Consider the following 17,184-nt stretch of genomic DNA (forward strand, 5'->3'; position numbering starts at 1 on the left):
GATTTGTTCTTAAAACAAATACTGCTGCTTTTTTACTTTGACTTCCAAATTTTAGGTCAGAGTTAATGACAAGCTACGTCATGTAGAATTAATCTCTTATAAAATCCAAGTTTGTTGATTTAGGTTCTTCCTCATGTGTATGTTGCATTTAACCAGTTTTCAGTGCCTGTTGTAGGCTCCAGGAACTGAATTTGATTTGTGTTTTAGGTTCCTCAAGACCTAACATCTTCATAAATTGTTTATTTCATTTTACATTTTCAGAACCATTGAGTGGTAAGCAGGAAGGGACCTAAAAATTACTGCAAACCATCTACTGTAGTAGTAGGACTGTAGTAGTAGAAAGAACTGTAGGGCTCATTGTTCACCCAATGCACCACATGGGGATCATTTCTCTACCATCCCTGAGAACTGATTACCAAGCCTCTGTTTGAACACTGCACTAACTGGGATTTTACAATTTCTGGATATGCTGCATTTGTTTTTATACAACCTTAATTGTTAGAAAATTTTTCCCCAGAGTGTGCTAAAATCAACTTCTACTCCTTAGTGCCAGTTCTGCTTTTGAAGCCTCTCCAAAGTAGCCTAATCCGTTTTCTGTGTTATACCCTATCCTTTAAGGCATGTGAAAACTTCTTCTCCTTTCATTTTGCAAATCAGGAAGAATATATACATTTATGTTGCTTGTTGGTTAACTCATTCAACACACATTTATTGTGTACCATCTTCTGTTTGCTAGCATTGTGTCAAGTGTTTGGGATAAACGATGAAGGAACATGGTCATTGCCTTCCAGAGCTCATAGTCTGTTGAGGACAAGAGAGACCTGTAAGCAACTCGAACAAGATATTAAGTATTAGAAGAACAAAGCTATTATCTGGGCTATTAGCGATAGAGGGAGTTAAGGTTTATTCCACTGGAGGGTGTCATAGATGAACTGGATTTTTAACTTTGTCAAGCAGGGAATGAGGGAGAAAGCCATTCCAGGTAGAAAGAATGGTGTAGTCAAAGAGATTTGAGTGTGTCGCATATTTCAGAATTATGACTTCCTCAGCACGTGTAAAGCACAAGGCTCTCAACAGACTTTATATATCATGTTAAGGAGTTTCAGCTTATCCTACAGCCAGTAAGAAGCCCTGGATGCTCGCGTTGTTTTATTTTTATGATGTCTATACTGGTTTTTCCCACTGCAAAATTAATAGAAAGCTCATTGCAAACAATTCAGAGAGTATATATAGAGAAGAAAATAGATGTTTCACAATCCCATTATCCAGATATAGTAATAATTTACATACATCCTTCTAGATGTTTTTTTCTGTGCATACCTGTACATTTATTCTTTTTTCTTTTCTTTTTCTTTTTTTTTTTTTTTTTTTTTTACAAGGTCTTGCTCTGTTCCCTACGATGGAGTGCCATGGTGCAATCATAGCTCATTGCAGTCTTTAATCCTTGGGCTTAAGCAATACTCCCACCTCAGCCTCCCAAGTAGCTAGGACTACAGAGGCATGCCACCACACCCAGCTCATTTATTCATATTATAAACAAATGGAATTGTTTCATGTATACTCTTTTAATACTGGATTTTAAAAATTACTATATCATGGAGATACTTTTGTATCAAATAGAGGCTCCAAAATTTTTCCCCATTAAATGGTGATACCATAATTCCTTAATGTAACCTATTGATGTTTCTAATTTTTATAAAGATGTAATAATGAACATTCTTAACATATTTCTTTGTGTACTTGACCTGTTTTTTCCCTGATGAATTCTTACAAGTGGGGTCAAAGGATTTACTTAGTTCTTTTGTTTTTTTGAGTTAGAGTGTCAATATGTTGCCCAGGCTGGCCTCAAACTCCTGGGTTCAAGTGATTCTCCACCCTCAGCCTCCTGAATAGCTGGGACTACAGACATGTTCCACTGCACCTAGCACACTTAGTTTTAATTAATTTTTTTTTTTTTTTTTTTTTTTTTTTTTTTTTTTGAGACGGAGTCTTGCACTGCCGCCCAGGCTGGAGTGCTGTGGCCGGATCTCAGCTCACTGCAAGCTCCGCCTCCCGGGTTCACGCCATTCTCCTGCCTCAGCCTCCCGAGTAGCTGGGACTACAGGCGACCGCCACCTCGCCCGGCTAATTTTTTTGTACTTTTTAGTAGAGACGGGGTTTCACCGTGTTAGCCAGGATGGTCTCGGTCTCCTGACCTCGTGATCCGCCCGTCTCGGCCTCCCAAAGTGCTGGGATTACAGGCTTGAGCCACCGCGCCCGGCCAGTTTTAATTAATTTTTTAAAAAATGTTGCCTCCCTGCTATGTTCAAGGAATCATGCTATGCTGTGGGTATATGATAGTGAATGTCACAGGTCTGGTGTCAGCTCTTGTGGCACACATTAGTGGGAAAGAATCTTAATCAAATAATTAGATAGTAACAAAATGTGGTATGATTTAGAAAAAGTAAAGGGTGGCCAGGCACAGGGGCTCACTCCTGTAATCTTAGTGCTTTGGGAGGCCAAAGTAGGAAAATCGTTTGAGGCCAGGAGTTCAAGACCAGCCTGGGCAACATAGTGAGACCCTGCCTCTTTTTTATTTCATTTATTTATTTTTAGTTTATTTTTTTCAGATGGAGCCTTGCTTTGTCACCCTGGCTGGAGTGCAGTGGTGGGATCTCGGCTCACTGTAACCTCCGCTTCCTGGGCTCATGTGATTCTCCTGCCTCAGCCTCCCAAGTAGCTGGGAGTACAGGCACATGCCATCATGTCTGGCTATTTTTTTTTTTTTTCGTATTTTTAGTAGAGATGGAGTTTCACCATGTTGGCCGGGCTGGTCTCAAACTCCTGACGTCAGGTGATCCGCCCACCTCGGCCTCCCAAAGTGTTGGGATTACAGGCGTGAGCCATCACACCTGGCCTATTTCTTTTTTTTTTCTTCATTTTTTTTTTTCCCCTCACTCTTAACAGCACTCAATGACCCATCTCTACAAAAATAAAAAATTCAGCTGAGCGTGGTGGCTCATGCCTGTGGTCCCAGCTACTTGGGAGACTGAGATGGGAGGATTGCCTGAGCCCAACAGCCCAAGGCTGCTATGAGTTATGATTGTGCCACTGCACTCCAGCCTGGGTGACAGAGCAAGACCCTGTCTCAAAAAAAAAAAAAAAAAAAGAGAGAGAAAAAAAAGAAAGGAAAGAAAGAGTAAAGGGTAAATGAAAGTTCATTGCCTTTAAAAAAAGTCCTTATCTTTTAGAGATATATGCTGAAGTATACACAGATGAAATGGTATGATGTTTAGGATTTGCTCCAGAATAATCCAAGGTTGGAGTCAAGGGGCAGTGGGTGGGAGTATAGCTGAAACAAAATTGGCCAGGAGTTGATAATTGCTGAAGCTCATGGTTAATTATGCTCTGCTTTCGTTTGTTTGAAATTTTCTATAAGGTAAAAACCAAAAGAAAGGGTAGAAGAGAGATTACAGTCGTGTTTAGACTGGGGAGCTAAGGAAAGACTCCTTTGAGGAAGAAGCATTTCAGCTGAGACCCTCGTGATGTCTAGGAGTTGGCCAGGCTGCAAGGGGCATTTGGCAGTTAGGGAGTTTTTTAGGCAGCAGGAGCAGCATGTTCAAAGGCCAGCAAGCCCTGAGGAAGGAACATGTTGGTGCCTTGAGGAAATGAAAGAAGGCTGCTGTCATAGGAATTGAGAGGCTGCGGAAGGAGGCATGGGCTAGACCTTTAAGACCTTGGAAACCATGTTAAGGATTTTGTTCTTTAATCCAATAGTAATAGAAGAATTTTAAGTAGCAGAAGGTGGCTCTGCTTCTTTAAGAGCTCAAGTTGGCTGTTTGGTGGAGAATGGTTTTGGTTTGGGCTCGAGGGAGAAGAGAATGTAAAAGTGGAGAGAGAGCTATTAGGAGGTTATTGCAGTGGTCCAAAAGAGTCTGGTAGTTTTAGATTACAGAAATAGTTATACAGATGGAGAGAAGAGATACTGATTTGACAGATATTTTTGGCTTGGTGATGTGGGGGCTGAAGGAGAGAGAGGTTTTATGATGCATAAATTTCTGGCTGACGCAATGGAATGGATGGAGGTGTAGTTGACTAAGATGAAGGAAAAAGGAAGAGATTTTGTAGCAAGAGATTGAGAGCTTAGTTTGGAATATGCTATTTAGAAAATGTGCACCAATTTACATATTTACCTCTGTGTATAAGACTACATGGAAGGTATTTATATTTAGAGGTCTGATCTGTACAGATTTGTGTTTTAGAAAGATTATTCTAGTGGGATTCTGGAGACTAATTGCTTGTTAGTCTGTGAGTTTTTTGAATTGAGGAATCTCATCTTTATTTTCTCTGCCTTTGTATCCCTAGTACTTAGCAGACAAAGTGCTTGGCACATAGGTACACAATAAATAATGTTAAGAGAATGAATGCTGGCCAGGCGCGGTGGCTCACTCCTGTAATCCCAGCACTTTGGGAAGCCGAGGCGGGCGGATCACAAGGTCAGGAGATGAGACCATCCTGGCTACCACAGTGAAACCCCGTCTCTACTAAAAATACAAAAACAAAATTAGCCGGGCAGGGTGGTGGGCGCCTGTAGTCCCGGCTACTTGGGAGGCTGAGGTAGGAGAATGGCGTGAACTCGGGAGGTGGAGCTTGCAGTGAGTCAAGATCGCGCCACTGCACTCCAGCCTGAGCGACAGAGCGAGACTCCTTCTCAAAAAAAAAAAAAAAAAAACAAAAACAAAAAGACGAATGCTTATAGGTGAGAGATGAGAAGGTCTAGGTAGAAATGGATAGATTCTGGAAAAGTTTCCAAGATAGATTCAACAGGATTTGGTTGGAAGATGGGAGAGATTTTTCTCTCCCTTCTCTTACCCTGCCCATTGAACTTTTTGACAGGTCCATTATGCCAGCAGGTCTAAATATAGGTAGCCATCAATTTATCAATTTTTTTTCTCCTCAACATTTATTTGTTTGGAACTCCATAGATTAGAACTCAATGAGGTAATTATTATAATATTAATAGTAGCTTGAAGCCCTCCATCACTCTAGTTCCCGTTTTCTGTCTGCTGAGTTTTCTGTCTTCCAGAGCCTTTCTAATCCTGGCAGCTTTGATGGTGGGGAAAGTTTCAGCAGCAAGAGGAATTTGTAGCAGTAGTTACTTAGTATGTAGAAGCTGTCCAGAAGTTGAATATAAGTTGGATATTACCTATATGCTTTCCATTTTACAAATGGAGACATAAGCCCTAGAGAAACTTGTCAAATTACATGCAACACGTCCATGTAAACCCAGGTTTTTCTGATACTGAGCTGGTACTTAGGACAGTTGATTTCTTGACTGATCAACCAAATCCATTTCCATCTACTTTTTTCATTTTCCCTGATCCCTTATTACAGAGTGATTCTATGTTAGTTTTAGTATTGCTTAATGCTGCCCAAGCCTGCTCTTAGGCTCCTGTTGAATATGTGCACTTATCTGTGACCTTGTTCTTGTGTTGTGTCAATCACTACCAGTTTACATCACTTGTCTATCCTCTTCGCTTTCAAAATTGTTTGGCATATTGCTTCTCAGCATCTCTTTTCATTTTACATTTCAAAATGGTATCTTTTATATTTTTTCCTTGATTACCATGACCAATGTGTATTGAACAATTGGTTTATCTCTCTTTATTGATACATAATAGATATACATGTTTTCATGATTATTTTGATACATTCACATAATGTGTAATAACCAAATCATGATAATGGTATATCCATCACCTTAAAGATTTATCTTTTCTTTATTCTGGGAACATTTGAATTATTCGCTTCTACCTATTTTGAGATATATGGTAGATTATTGTCTGCTATAGTCACTCTACTGATTTATTGAACACTAGGTCTTATTTCTTCTAACTGTATTTTTGTATTTTTGGGTTTTTTGAGACAGGGTCTTGCTCTGTCACCCAGGCTGGAGTGCAGTGGTGTGATCTCGGCTCGTCGCAACCTCTGACTCCTGGATTCAAGCAATTCTCCTGCCTCAGCCTCCCCAGTAGTTGGGATTACAGACGTGCCACCATGCCCGGCTAATCTTTTGTATTTTTAGTAGAGATGGGGTTTCACCATGTTGGCCAGGCTAGCTAACTATATTTTTGTACCCATTAATCAACTTCACTTCATCCTCCGTCACCCTACCCTTTCTGGCTTCTAGAACACCAATTTACTCTCTCTCCCTGAGATCCACCTTTTTTTAACTCACTGACATTTGCAGCAACATAGATGGAATTGGAGGTCATTATGTTAAAACAATTGGTTTCACTTGCATTTTTGCAAGTTTACCAGATTAAAGTAGGCTGGCCTTGCAGCAGCAATACCAGGTACTGTGGAATCCAAGTACCCACCACTTAGGCTGACAGCCTTGGGCCTTCTTTTTTTCCCTGTGTAATGGGGGCATATGCAAGCACAAGGGCAGGGTGGGGGTGTGTAGCAGAGAAAGGGAACAGGCGAGGGTTTAAAAAGTGCATTTTGAAGAAATATTTTAAGATCAATAAAGGAAGCTGCTTAAAATTTCATGTTTTCTAGAAGACTTCGAAATTGGGTCTAGGGTAAATTTCTTCTCTCTGATATTCAGTTCATTTTGGTTCTGGTATTTTAGGACCAGAACTCATATTCCTTTCCAAAAAGAAGCACTCTAGCTGAGTGCGGTGGTTCACACCTGTAATCCCAGCCCTTTGGGAGGCCAAGGCGAGTGGATCACCAGAGGTCTGGAGTTCGAGACCAGCCTGGCCAATGTGGCGAAACCCTGTCTCTATTAAAATATAGTTAGCTGGGTGTGGTGGCATGTACCTATAGTCCCAGCTACTCAGGAAGCTGAGGGAACAGAATTGCTTAAACCCAGGAGGCAGAGGTTGCAGTGAGCGAAAATCACACCAGTGCACTCCAGCCTGGGTGACAGAGTGAGACTGTCTCAAAAAAATAAAATTAAAATAAAAAGAAGCACTCCGTGGTGTTGCACAGAGTGTAGGTATATATTACATATATGAATGAGTTAACTGGCCCATATCAGGAAGATGAATGGGAAGTGGGTTCTGGAAACCTCATTCGATACCACGTCCTTATATATGGTCCTCAGTTATTGTCCCTCTGTGTTTTAGGCACTGTGAGGTGAATGCTATGGTACACATTTTATAGATGAGGAAACTACGGCTCAGTCTCTCAGAAGGTCACACAGGTAATCATTGAAGGAGCTGCGCTCAAACCTAAGTCCTTACTGGCAGCAAAGATTATACTTTTAATAACTACAACTGGCAGAGCATGGTTGCTGACACCTATAATCCCAGTGCTTTGGGAGGCTGAGGTGAGAGGATTCCTTGAGGCCAGGAGTTCACAACCAGCCTAAGCAACATAGGTAGACCTTGTCTTTAAAAAAATTTAAAAATCAGCCAGACATGGTGGTGCATGCCTGTAGTCCCAGCTACATGGGAGGCTGAGGTGGAAGAATCGCATGAGGCCAGGAGTTTGAGGTTACAGTGAGCCGTGATCTTGCCTCTGTACTCCAGCCTGGGCAACAGAGTGAGAGACCCTGTCTGTAAAAAATAAAATGAAATAAAAGTAACTACACCATTTCCCCATGTTTTCAGCCATATAAGTAACATTTGTCTCTTTTATTTTTGTTTTCTCTAGTTTCAGAATCTTTTGTGGAACATGTAGTTATTCACTAATAAATCTAGTGTCTCAAAACTAAAAGAGACTGAGTATGTGGGATATAACTATCCCTATATTCACTGGGAAAAGGTTTCAGAAGGGATGTCAGTTGGGGATCTGTGGGGGAGAAGAGGCTCTTCTCTGGCTTTCCATGAAAATACAGTTGCCTGTATTTCTGTACTGAGGTCTTGTCAGTGGCTTCAGAGTCACCCCAAGGCTCAAAGTCTTAGCCTTGCATTCCTCAGAAGCAAAACGACTTTAAGTACTCTGGAGTGTGAGCTGTGACAGTGGCTTAGACGATTGGGAATTGCCTTTTCCCATCTTAAGGCCAGGAAGCAAACAGTGTAACGTTTCACAGCTGACTTTCAATTTTTAATGAATGCGTTTGGCTTCTGACTTTGTTAGTAAACAAATACATCTTAACTGTCTTATGAGTTCTAGACTCTGGAATCTAGAGCAAAGGAAAAATGCTTTAAGAAACATGAAATATTAACTTGGTGCCATTTTAAATCTTATGTAACTTAGATCTTATTGAAGTTCCTTTATGAAAACTGTAACCTAAAATGGATATACAGCATGCTAAGAAACTCGATTTACATCAGTTTAGGGTTTTCATTTTGTGTTTGACGTGACACTCTCCCACCTGAAAAAAGTGTGCAGATCGTTTTTGTGTTTATAAGATACATTGTGGACCAACTATGTAAATCCATCTAGGAATGTGAAGGGACTAAATATCTTTTTAGAAGATAAATCTGAGCTTGTGATAACAATAAGGCATTGGGATAAAATTTCCGTCAGAGAGCACCACCTGGTGGTAATAAGGATGTTGCAGTATTTGCCATAGTAAATAAGTGATATCTTTGTCAAAAAATTACATTTTTTTTTTTTTTTAGGCGGAGTCTCGCTCTGTCACCCGGACTGGAGTGCAGTGGCCAGATCTCAGCTCACTGCAAGCTCCGCCTCTCGGGTTTACGCCATTCTCCTGCCTCAGCCTCCCGAGTAGCCGGGACTACAGGCGCCCGCCACCTCGCCCAGCTAGTTTTTGTATTTTTAGTAGAGACGGGGTTTCACCGTGTTAGCCAGGATGGTCTCAATCTCCTGACCTCATGATCCGCCCGTCTCGGCCTCCCAAAGTGCTGGGATTACAGGCTTGAGCCACCGCGCCCGGCCAAAAAATTACATTCTTATTTGTAGTAATCATGTATTCAAATTTCTAAAACTAATTTTCTGCCACATGATTGTAGCATTCCTTCATTAAAACTGCTGTCAAAACCTTCAGGCTGGCCAGGCGCAGTGGCTCACACCTGTAATCCCAGCACTTTGGGAGGCTGAAGTGGGAGAAGTGTTTGAGGCCAGGAGTTCAAGACTAGCCTGGGCAACATAGTGAGACCTTGTCTCTACAGTAAATAAACATATTAGCCAGGCAGAATGGCACATGCCTATAGTCCCAGCTACTCCAGAGGCTGAGGCAGGAGGATCGCCTGAGCCCAGGAAGACGAGGCTGCAGTGAGCTATGATGGTGCCACAGCACTCCCTGTCTGGGTGACAGCGAGACTGCCTCTAAAAATAAAAATTAAAAATTGAAAAACCTGCTGGCTAACCAAATAATTGTCTGTGTCCTAAAGAACTGAAGTCTTGTGCTCCTTGTCGTTCCAAGCGTAGGTCCCGTTTATAAAAATCAGTATCTTTTCACCTCTTTATTGCATCCTCTAATTTTTATGTCATGCTTATTTTATGTGGTAAATTTCTGCCAAGTGGGATAATGGAGAAGGAAATATTTCTGATTTTTCAGTAAGTTTTTGGCAGGTTTCATATGAGTCATTTTTTTTTCCTGGGTGAAAATTATGAAGAGGAGTGTGATAATTTTTCAGAGTGATTATTAGGATGAGTAAAGCTGGCAGGGGACGGGAGCTTCTGTAACAGTTTTGAATTAAAATTCATATTTGAGATTTCTTTTTTGTTACTATAAGCATCTTTATTATTTGGCAGTCTAGAAATGAGATACTTCAGTAGTTGAGTAAAGTAAGGACATCAGCCTAAGGGGAAAGGATCCTATTAAGTTAATGCGAATGCATATTTTATAGGCCTGGGGTTGGGGGAGGATAAACACAGTTTCAATTACAGGTTGAGCCGTGGACAATCATGCCTTATCTATCTTTCTTCCTGGTGGGAAAACCGAATATAGGCCACCACTAAAAAGTGGTGAATACAGGCCCATCACCACTAAAACGTCTCTTGGGAGAGGACTGTTTATATAAGGTGCTCAGCCAAATAGAATATGATATGGCTTTGCACTCCTGGGATTTTTCTTAATATAAGTAACAGTCTTATAACATCCGCGTTTCAACACTCGTATTAGCAGACACTGTAAAAAAAATTGTACCATGCACAAATGCCCACATACTATATAATTCTGTTTATATTAAATGTCCAGAATTGGCAATCCATAGAGATAAAAAGTAGATTCATAGTTGCCAGGGGCTGGGAGGGAAGAGTTGGGAGAAAATGGGTAGTGCCTGATAATGGGTTGGGATTTCTTTTGGAGTAATGAAAATGTTCTGGAATTAGATAATAGTAATCATTGCACAACTATGTGAATATACTAAAAACCACTGAATTTTAAACACTTAAAAATTTTAAACTAAAGAAAAGCTGACACGTGGAGGAATGAGCAGAGTCAATAAACAGGTGGTTATGGTAAAAATTCTTTCACTTATGTTCTAGCAGAAATGTCTGATAATCTAATACTGTAGTTTAGGCCTTGAATGTTGTAATTTGTACTTTATTGCCCTGTTCCTGACTTTCACAGGGCCGCGATGGGCCTCTTGGAACATTGGTGTGTTCATCTGCATTCGATGTGCTGGAATCCACAGGAATCTGGGGGTGCACATATCCAGGGTAAAGTCAGTTAACCTCGACCAGTGGACTCAAGAACAGATTCAGGTACTTAGCCCAAGAGTGAGTCAGCTGCTCCCATATATCCATGTAAAAGGAATTCCAGATGAATTTCAGTCAAACCGGGCACAAAGGCAAAGATAAAGGAAAATTTAGTTGTTAAACACTTAACGTCAAATTCTTGTACCTTAACAGAAATTTTTATTTTTTCTATTTAAGATACAAGTTATTCTACCTATATTTTACCTCCTTAAAAACAGAAATAGTCTATGGTCTAGGACTCCATGGGTCCACAAAAGTATTAAGAGGGATCTTTGGGTGATTTCTAAGACTCTTAGCACTTGCAGGTCTAAAATTTATAGTTTCGAATATTCACTTTTGGTCGGGCACAGTGGCTCAATCCCAGCACTTTGTAAGACCAAGGTGGGTGGATTGCTTGACTCCAGGAGTTCAAGACCAGCCGGGGCAACAGAGTGAGACACCTGTCTCTGCAAAATACAGAATTAAAAAGTTAGCTGGGACTGGTGGTATGTACCTGTAATCCCAGCAGTTTGAGAAGCTAAAGTGGAAGGATTGCTTGAGCCCAGAAGTTGAGGCTGCAGTTAGCCATGATCATGCCATTGCACTCTAGGCTTAGAAATAGAGTGAGACCCTGTCTCAAAAAAAAAAAAAGAAATCACTTTTTAAAAAAACCTCCAAATCATAGACTTATGGAAATATTTTATTGCTAAAATGCATACATGAATCTTTGTTTTAGACATGGAAAATATTTTAATGGTACATAATATTAAAAATATATCATTTGGCCGGGCGCGGTGGCTCAAGCCTGTAATCCCAGCACTTTGGGAGGCCGAGACGGGCGGATCACGAGGTCAGGAGATCGAGACCATCCTGGCCTACACGGTGAAACCCCGTCTCTACTAAAAAATACAAAAAAAAAAACTAGCCGGGCAAGATGGCGGGCGCCTATAGTTCCAGCTACTCGGGAGGCTGAGGCAGGAGAATGGCGTAAACCCGGGAGGCAGAGCTTGCAGTGAGCCCAGATTGCGCCACTTCACTCCAGCCTGGGCGACAGAGCGAGACTCCGTCTCAAAAAAAAAAAAAATCATTTTTGTGAACTCATCTTTTCTGTGATTGTTAATATATCTTTAGACACGTACAGACATGGAATTAAATGATAACATTTCAAATTTCAAAAATTTTAAATAAGGCCGGGCTCGGTGGCTCAAGCCTGTAATCCCAGCACTTTGGGAGGCCGAGACGGGCGGATCACGAGGTCAGGAGATCGAGACCATCCTGGCTAACACGGTGAAACCCCGTCTCTACTAAAAAAGACAACTAGCCGGGCGAGGTGGCGGGCGCCTGTAGTCCCAGCTACTCGGGAGGCTGAGGCAGGAGAATGGTGTAAACCCGGGAGGCGGAGCTTGTAGTGAGCTGAGATCCGGCCACTGCACTCGAGCCTGGGCCACAGAGCAAGACTCCGTCTCAAAAAAAAAAAAAAAAAATTAAATAAATGTAAACATAATTAACCTTAAAAGCATGTTAAATAAGACAATGTATATATTATATTTATTGTTATCATCTTAAAAAAGCTGTAACAGCTGGAATGCATACATGAATCTTGCATGCTGTTAGCTTGATGGGCTTGGAGTGAGACTCCTAAGTTAATGAGTCTGGCTGACCTAAGAGCTGTACCTTGATATAGCTCCATTATTTTTTATTCTCTTCCTACATTGAAACGCTTTAATTTTAATTTTTTCTTTCTTGGGAGTAAAAGGGAAGCCCCTCCGCCCCCCAAATCCAGTTGCTAAAGTTGGTAATGGAAATAAGAGGTTACTCTTAACGAGAAAATGACTTTAGAAATTGCTTTAGACTGTATTTATAGATGTATTAAAGGTCTAAAAAGGTGAGTTACATTTTTCAGTTACACTTTACTCTGTCTTATGAAGGAAATTATATGCCATGAAGATATTTGGGGATTTGGAGACTTAAAAAGCTCTTGGGATTTATCCCTCACAAGTGTTAAGGAGTCTACTTAAAAGCCTAATGGGAAACACATTTATTGGAATTGATTAATAGTATAAACTCAGAATGGTAACACTGATCATTGCCTGCCAAGTAGACATTTTAATTGGTAGCCGTGTATCTAAGACTGTCAAATGAGATCTTGATTTATTACTGAATTAAATGTATCTTGGTACACAGATATTTCAGTAAAAGGAACCTATGGAGTAGGGGGAAAGACAGCTTGGGGCAAATGATTGGGAATTCCTAGTAAGGTAGAGAGAATCGTGAATTGGAAATCAGAATCTTGGTTCTGACACTCTCTAGGTTGGTTCTTCAATTGTACAGTAGTGGAATTGGGTGGGAAGTTTTTCAGTTCTTTCTTGATCTCACATGCCATGTTTCTACATTCTCTTTGGTCACAGTGCATGCAAGAGATGGGAAATGGAAAGGCAAACCGACTTTATGAAGCCTATCTTCCTGAGACCTTTCGGCGACCTCAGATAGACCCGTATCTTTTCTGGAGCAACTTAGAAGGCTGAGTGGTATTCTGATGTTTGGGGAGAGTCAAACAAGACTCCAGTCCTGTAATGTGACTGGGTCATCTCTATGTGGATTAGTCCGTGTCCTTGCTTGTCCTCTGTCCTGCAACCAAGATGCACAAAAAGCATATGTATTTGCGAATGTCAGAATTGTCATATGGGGTCACTTGAAGAAGACTCACTCTGGAATTAAGATTGCAGTGATTTCACTGTGAATTCTTCCATAAAGTTACATCTCCACTAGTTTATTTTGGATCTCTGAAACTATTGTTTGATTAAAAATAGTAGTTTATTGTGCTCTGTTAACCCTAGGCAGTCAGCAAAATGGCCATTCATTTTTATCATCTTTTTATGTCTTGGGTGAAAGAATTAACTGTTGTTTACCAGTTTATCAATAACAAATAACTTTCTTCCACCATCTGTTCAACAGAGATAGCACCTAGGACACAAAACCAAATCCCCTAAAGGCAGTGCTTCTCAAAATGTAGTTTGTAGATCATCTTGTTAAAGTTCTTTTTTTTTTTTAATGGATTCAGGTGGAGCCTGTTAAATGCAGATCTGGGGCCTTGCAGAAGACCCACTTCTGCAAGAATTTGGCAGTGGGGCACAAGAGTTTATGTTTTCAAGGGGTACTTATGTGCCTTTGTTTGAGGCCTATTGACCTAAGTGCTTTAAAATAGACATTTGACTGCTTTACTTATTCTAGAACAGCCACAGATGTATAGCCACCTCCAATGTCAATTTGTAGATTAATTCCACTTGCTGCTATCATTATACTGAAGGAAAAGCATAGGAAGTAAGGATTCCCTGCTGTAACTGTGAAGGAAACATTTTAAGGCTTTGGTCAGAGAAATTGCATATGAACAGGCAGGAGCCATGTGGGGAAACCAGGCAAGAGGGAAGGAGGAGAACAATGCTCCATGGAACACAATTGACCTTTTATCTTCTTACTGTTTGAGAGGCTAGTTGGATTCATCCTTAATAAGCTTTTTGCAGAGCTGTCGAAGGATTTATTCGAGACAAATATGAGAAGAAGAAATACATGGACCGAAGTCTGGACATCAATGCCTTTAGGGTTGGTTATACATCTTTCAAGTTTTGTCCATAATAAGTAATTTGCTTATTAAATCAGGCCAGAGAACACTTTGAAGAACTGCTACCAAAATACTCCAAAACCATCTTTTAAAAAATGCAAAAGTAGACCAAGTGTGGTGGCTCATCCCCTAATCCCATCACTTTGGGAGGCTGAGGTGGGAGGATCACTTGAGCCTAGGAGTTTAAGAACAGCCTGGGCAACAAAGCAAAACCCCCATTTCTACAAAAAATTTAAAAATTAGCCAGGCATGATGGTATACATGCCTGTAGTAACGAGCTACTTGGGAGGCTGAAGTGGGAGGATCACGTGAGCCAGGGAGGTTGAGGCTGCAGTGAGCTATGATTGCACCACTTCACTCCCACCTAGGCAACGGAGTTTGACCCTGTCTCAAAATAAATTTTTAAGCAAAAGTAAAAAGTGCCAGTTACTGAATCAAGACCATGAGATATCATGAAAAAAATTTCTGCCTATCAGTGAATTCTTTGCCTTAACCTGTAGTTAGAAGGTGTTACTGATGATTCCCCGTTTTGAATTATTTCTTGAGATGGACATGTTGCATATAGTAGATCAAATAAAACAATATATGTATATATGTACTACACATATATCTATCTACATAGATATATACACACATATATACTTTTTTCCTGTAAATGAAATCAACAAAAGTAGGTGTAATTAAATCACCAGTTTCCTTCAGTGTGACCAATGTATATTTCCAGCATTACCTGCGGATAACCAGTGTGTTGGTGGACTGATTGCCAATGTGACCCTTGTTTCTGAGAAGGGTTTCAGAAGGAGGCTGACTACCAGTTGCCAAGAACACATTCCACCCTAGGCATGTTTAGAATCTGCAATACAGTATATGATAACTAGGACAAATATAACACACAGGGGGACAGACAGCGACAGCATGGTTTCTGAAAGAGGAAAATACGCCTAACTAATGACAACTAATGGAGAACCAATAGATAGGACTATTTAGACCTTTAAATAACCTTTAACAAGATTCTACAGAAAATTCTCTTAGGAATAATTGGCTATTTCTCTAGTCACAGAATTATTGAGAGTAAGGGATTCTTCACTTCCAGCACAGGTCCTACCTATCTATCATCTATTCTAGTTATGTAATAATGATATCATAGACAGTGAAGTCACTGTTTGCGTGGAGCTCTAAGCCCTTCTGGGTAATTAAAAGTTAAGCTAACTGGAATCCGCTTCAGATTGATCTTATGAAGCTGTGTGAAAAGGGCATTTAACTGGTAGGTGAATTTCAACACAGGCAAGTAAATGTAAGGTAATACATACAGTTAGGTAAAAATGATTCCTTCTCAACTTTGTATGAAGGACTCTTATCTTGCAGTCATCCAGAAAAGGGACTTGTCAGTATCATATCTGTGCCAAGAAAGAATTAACCCAGTGTGCAGCTACAGCTTGGATGGCATCATCAAAAACAGAACCCAAGCACACACATTTCCTTTTATTTGTAGAAAACTGTGGTCTGTCTGCCCAGCTCTGTTCATTGTGCCTAAAGATATGAACTCAGATGAGGTCAGCAAAGGGTATCTGAGATAATTCAGATGATGAAGGAGTAGAGTTGCTATTTGTACACAGCTATTGTAGAAACAGCAGCTCTGCCCTCAGGGTATTCATGATTACGATGCTGGTGTCCTGTACCCATGAAAGCAAGCGCGGTTACTGGATGTTTTTCTTAGGAAGGAAATAACCTCCCATTTACCAAAAAGCTATTTCAGAATTTGTTATTTAATATACTCAGATTTTTTTCATATTCTTGTGAAGATTTTTATGCCAATAATTAATATTTGCTAAGTGAAGACATTTAATATCAAATGAAAAGAAACTGGCTTTGTTAAAAACTATTCTTTTCATGTTTAACTTAAATGAAATGTCTGTATTAAAGACATACGCTTCATATGAAAAAGCTGCATGTATTGATTGTAAGATTATTTTAGAGAAAATGAAAATTAAAGTGAAATATTCATGCATACTCTCACTATCTTTGCTAGTAATTATCTTCTTGGTGTGTTCCCCTTTCTTTCTATATAGTTTCTTTTTGGAGGCATAATTATAATACAGTTATATAGACTTCTCCTGCCTTCATTCCACTTAACATATATTTCTATGTCGCTTATATGGTATTTATAATTTTTAATGGTTGCATCATCTTTCAGTGAGTAGTTAAATCACTGAAAGTAATAATTTATTTTACCATTTCCCCTCCATGGCATAAGTGTTGTTATTTAAGGTTTTTTTAGCATAAATAATTCTGGGGTGAACTTCTTGGTGCATTTAACCTTTTTCATATTTTGGACTATTTTCGTAAGATACATTACAAGATATGGTATCATCTAGGTCAAAGGATTTCAACATTTGTCTCTTCCTAGTTTTGCCAATATGCTTTGCAGAAGTTGTACCATTTGACTCTCTCTCCTCAGCATTGTATAAGAGTACTGGTTTCACTTCATCCCTACCAACATTATAGAAAGATCTTTTGCTCTGCATAAAGTGCATTTTAAATTGCATTTTTTATCACTGGCAAGACCAAACATGTTTTTCATATGTATGCTGTACTCTGTATTCTTTTTTTTTTTTTTTTTTTTTTTTTTTTTTTTTTTTGAGACGGAGTCTCGCTCTGTCTCCCGGGCTGGAGTGCAGTGGCCGGATCTCAGCTCACTGCAAGCTCCGCCTCCCAGGTTCACGCCATTCTCCTGCCTCAGCCTCCCGAGTAGCTGGGACTACAGGCGCCCGCCACCTCGCCCGGCTAGTTTTTTGTATTTTTTTAGTAGAGACGGGGTTTCACCATGTTAGCCAGGATGGTCTCGATCTCCTCTCGTGATCCAGCCGTCTCGGCCTCCCAAAGTGCTGGGATTACAGGCTTGAGCCACCGCGCCCGGCCTGTACTCTGTATTCTTAAGGTTACTTTGTGGTTTTGTTTTACATTTAGATGCATTTAGATGTTTATTT

At 40.2% G+C, this 17,184-nt stretch overlaps 1 protein-coding gene across 3 annotated transcripts in view; it reads left to right on the forward strand.

Moving 5' to 3' along the window:
* The window catches only part of SMAP2 (small ArfGAP2), a 51,122-nt gene that overhangs the window by 22,385 nt on the left and 11,553 nt on the right, over positions 1-17,184 (forward strand). For 2 of the 3 annotated variants that reach the window (XM_010354220.2, XM_030942137.1), the window contains exons 2-4: positions 10,472-10,605; positions 12,987-13,072; positions 14,100-14,178. In XM_010354220.2, the coding sequence (XP_010352522.1) occupies positions 10,472-10,605; positions 12,987-13,072; positions 14,100-14,178 (299 nt within the window). Of the gene's footprint in view, positions 1-7,112; positions 7,190-10,471; positions 10,606-12,986; positions 13,073-14,099; positions 14,179-17,184 lie in introns of those variants that run through there. The other variant, XM_030942136.1, reaches the window with a different exon arrangement.

The sequence above is a fragment of the Rhinopithecus roxellana genome, chromosome 12 (assembly GCF_007565055.1).
Source record: "Rhinopithecus roxellana isolate Shanxi Qingling chromosome 12, ASM756505v1, whole genome shotgun sequence".
NCBI lineage: Eukaryota > Metazoa > Chordata > Mammalia > Primates > Cercopithecidae > Rhinopithecus > Rhinopithecus roxellana.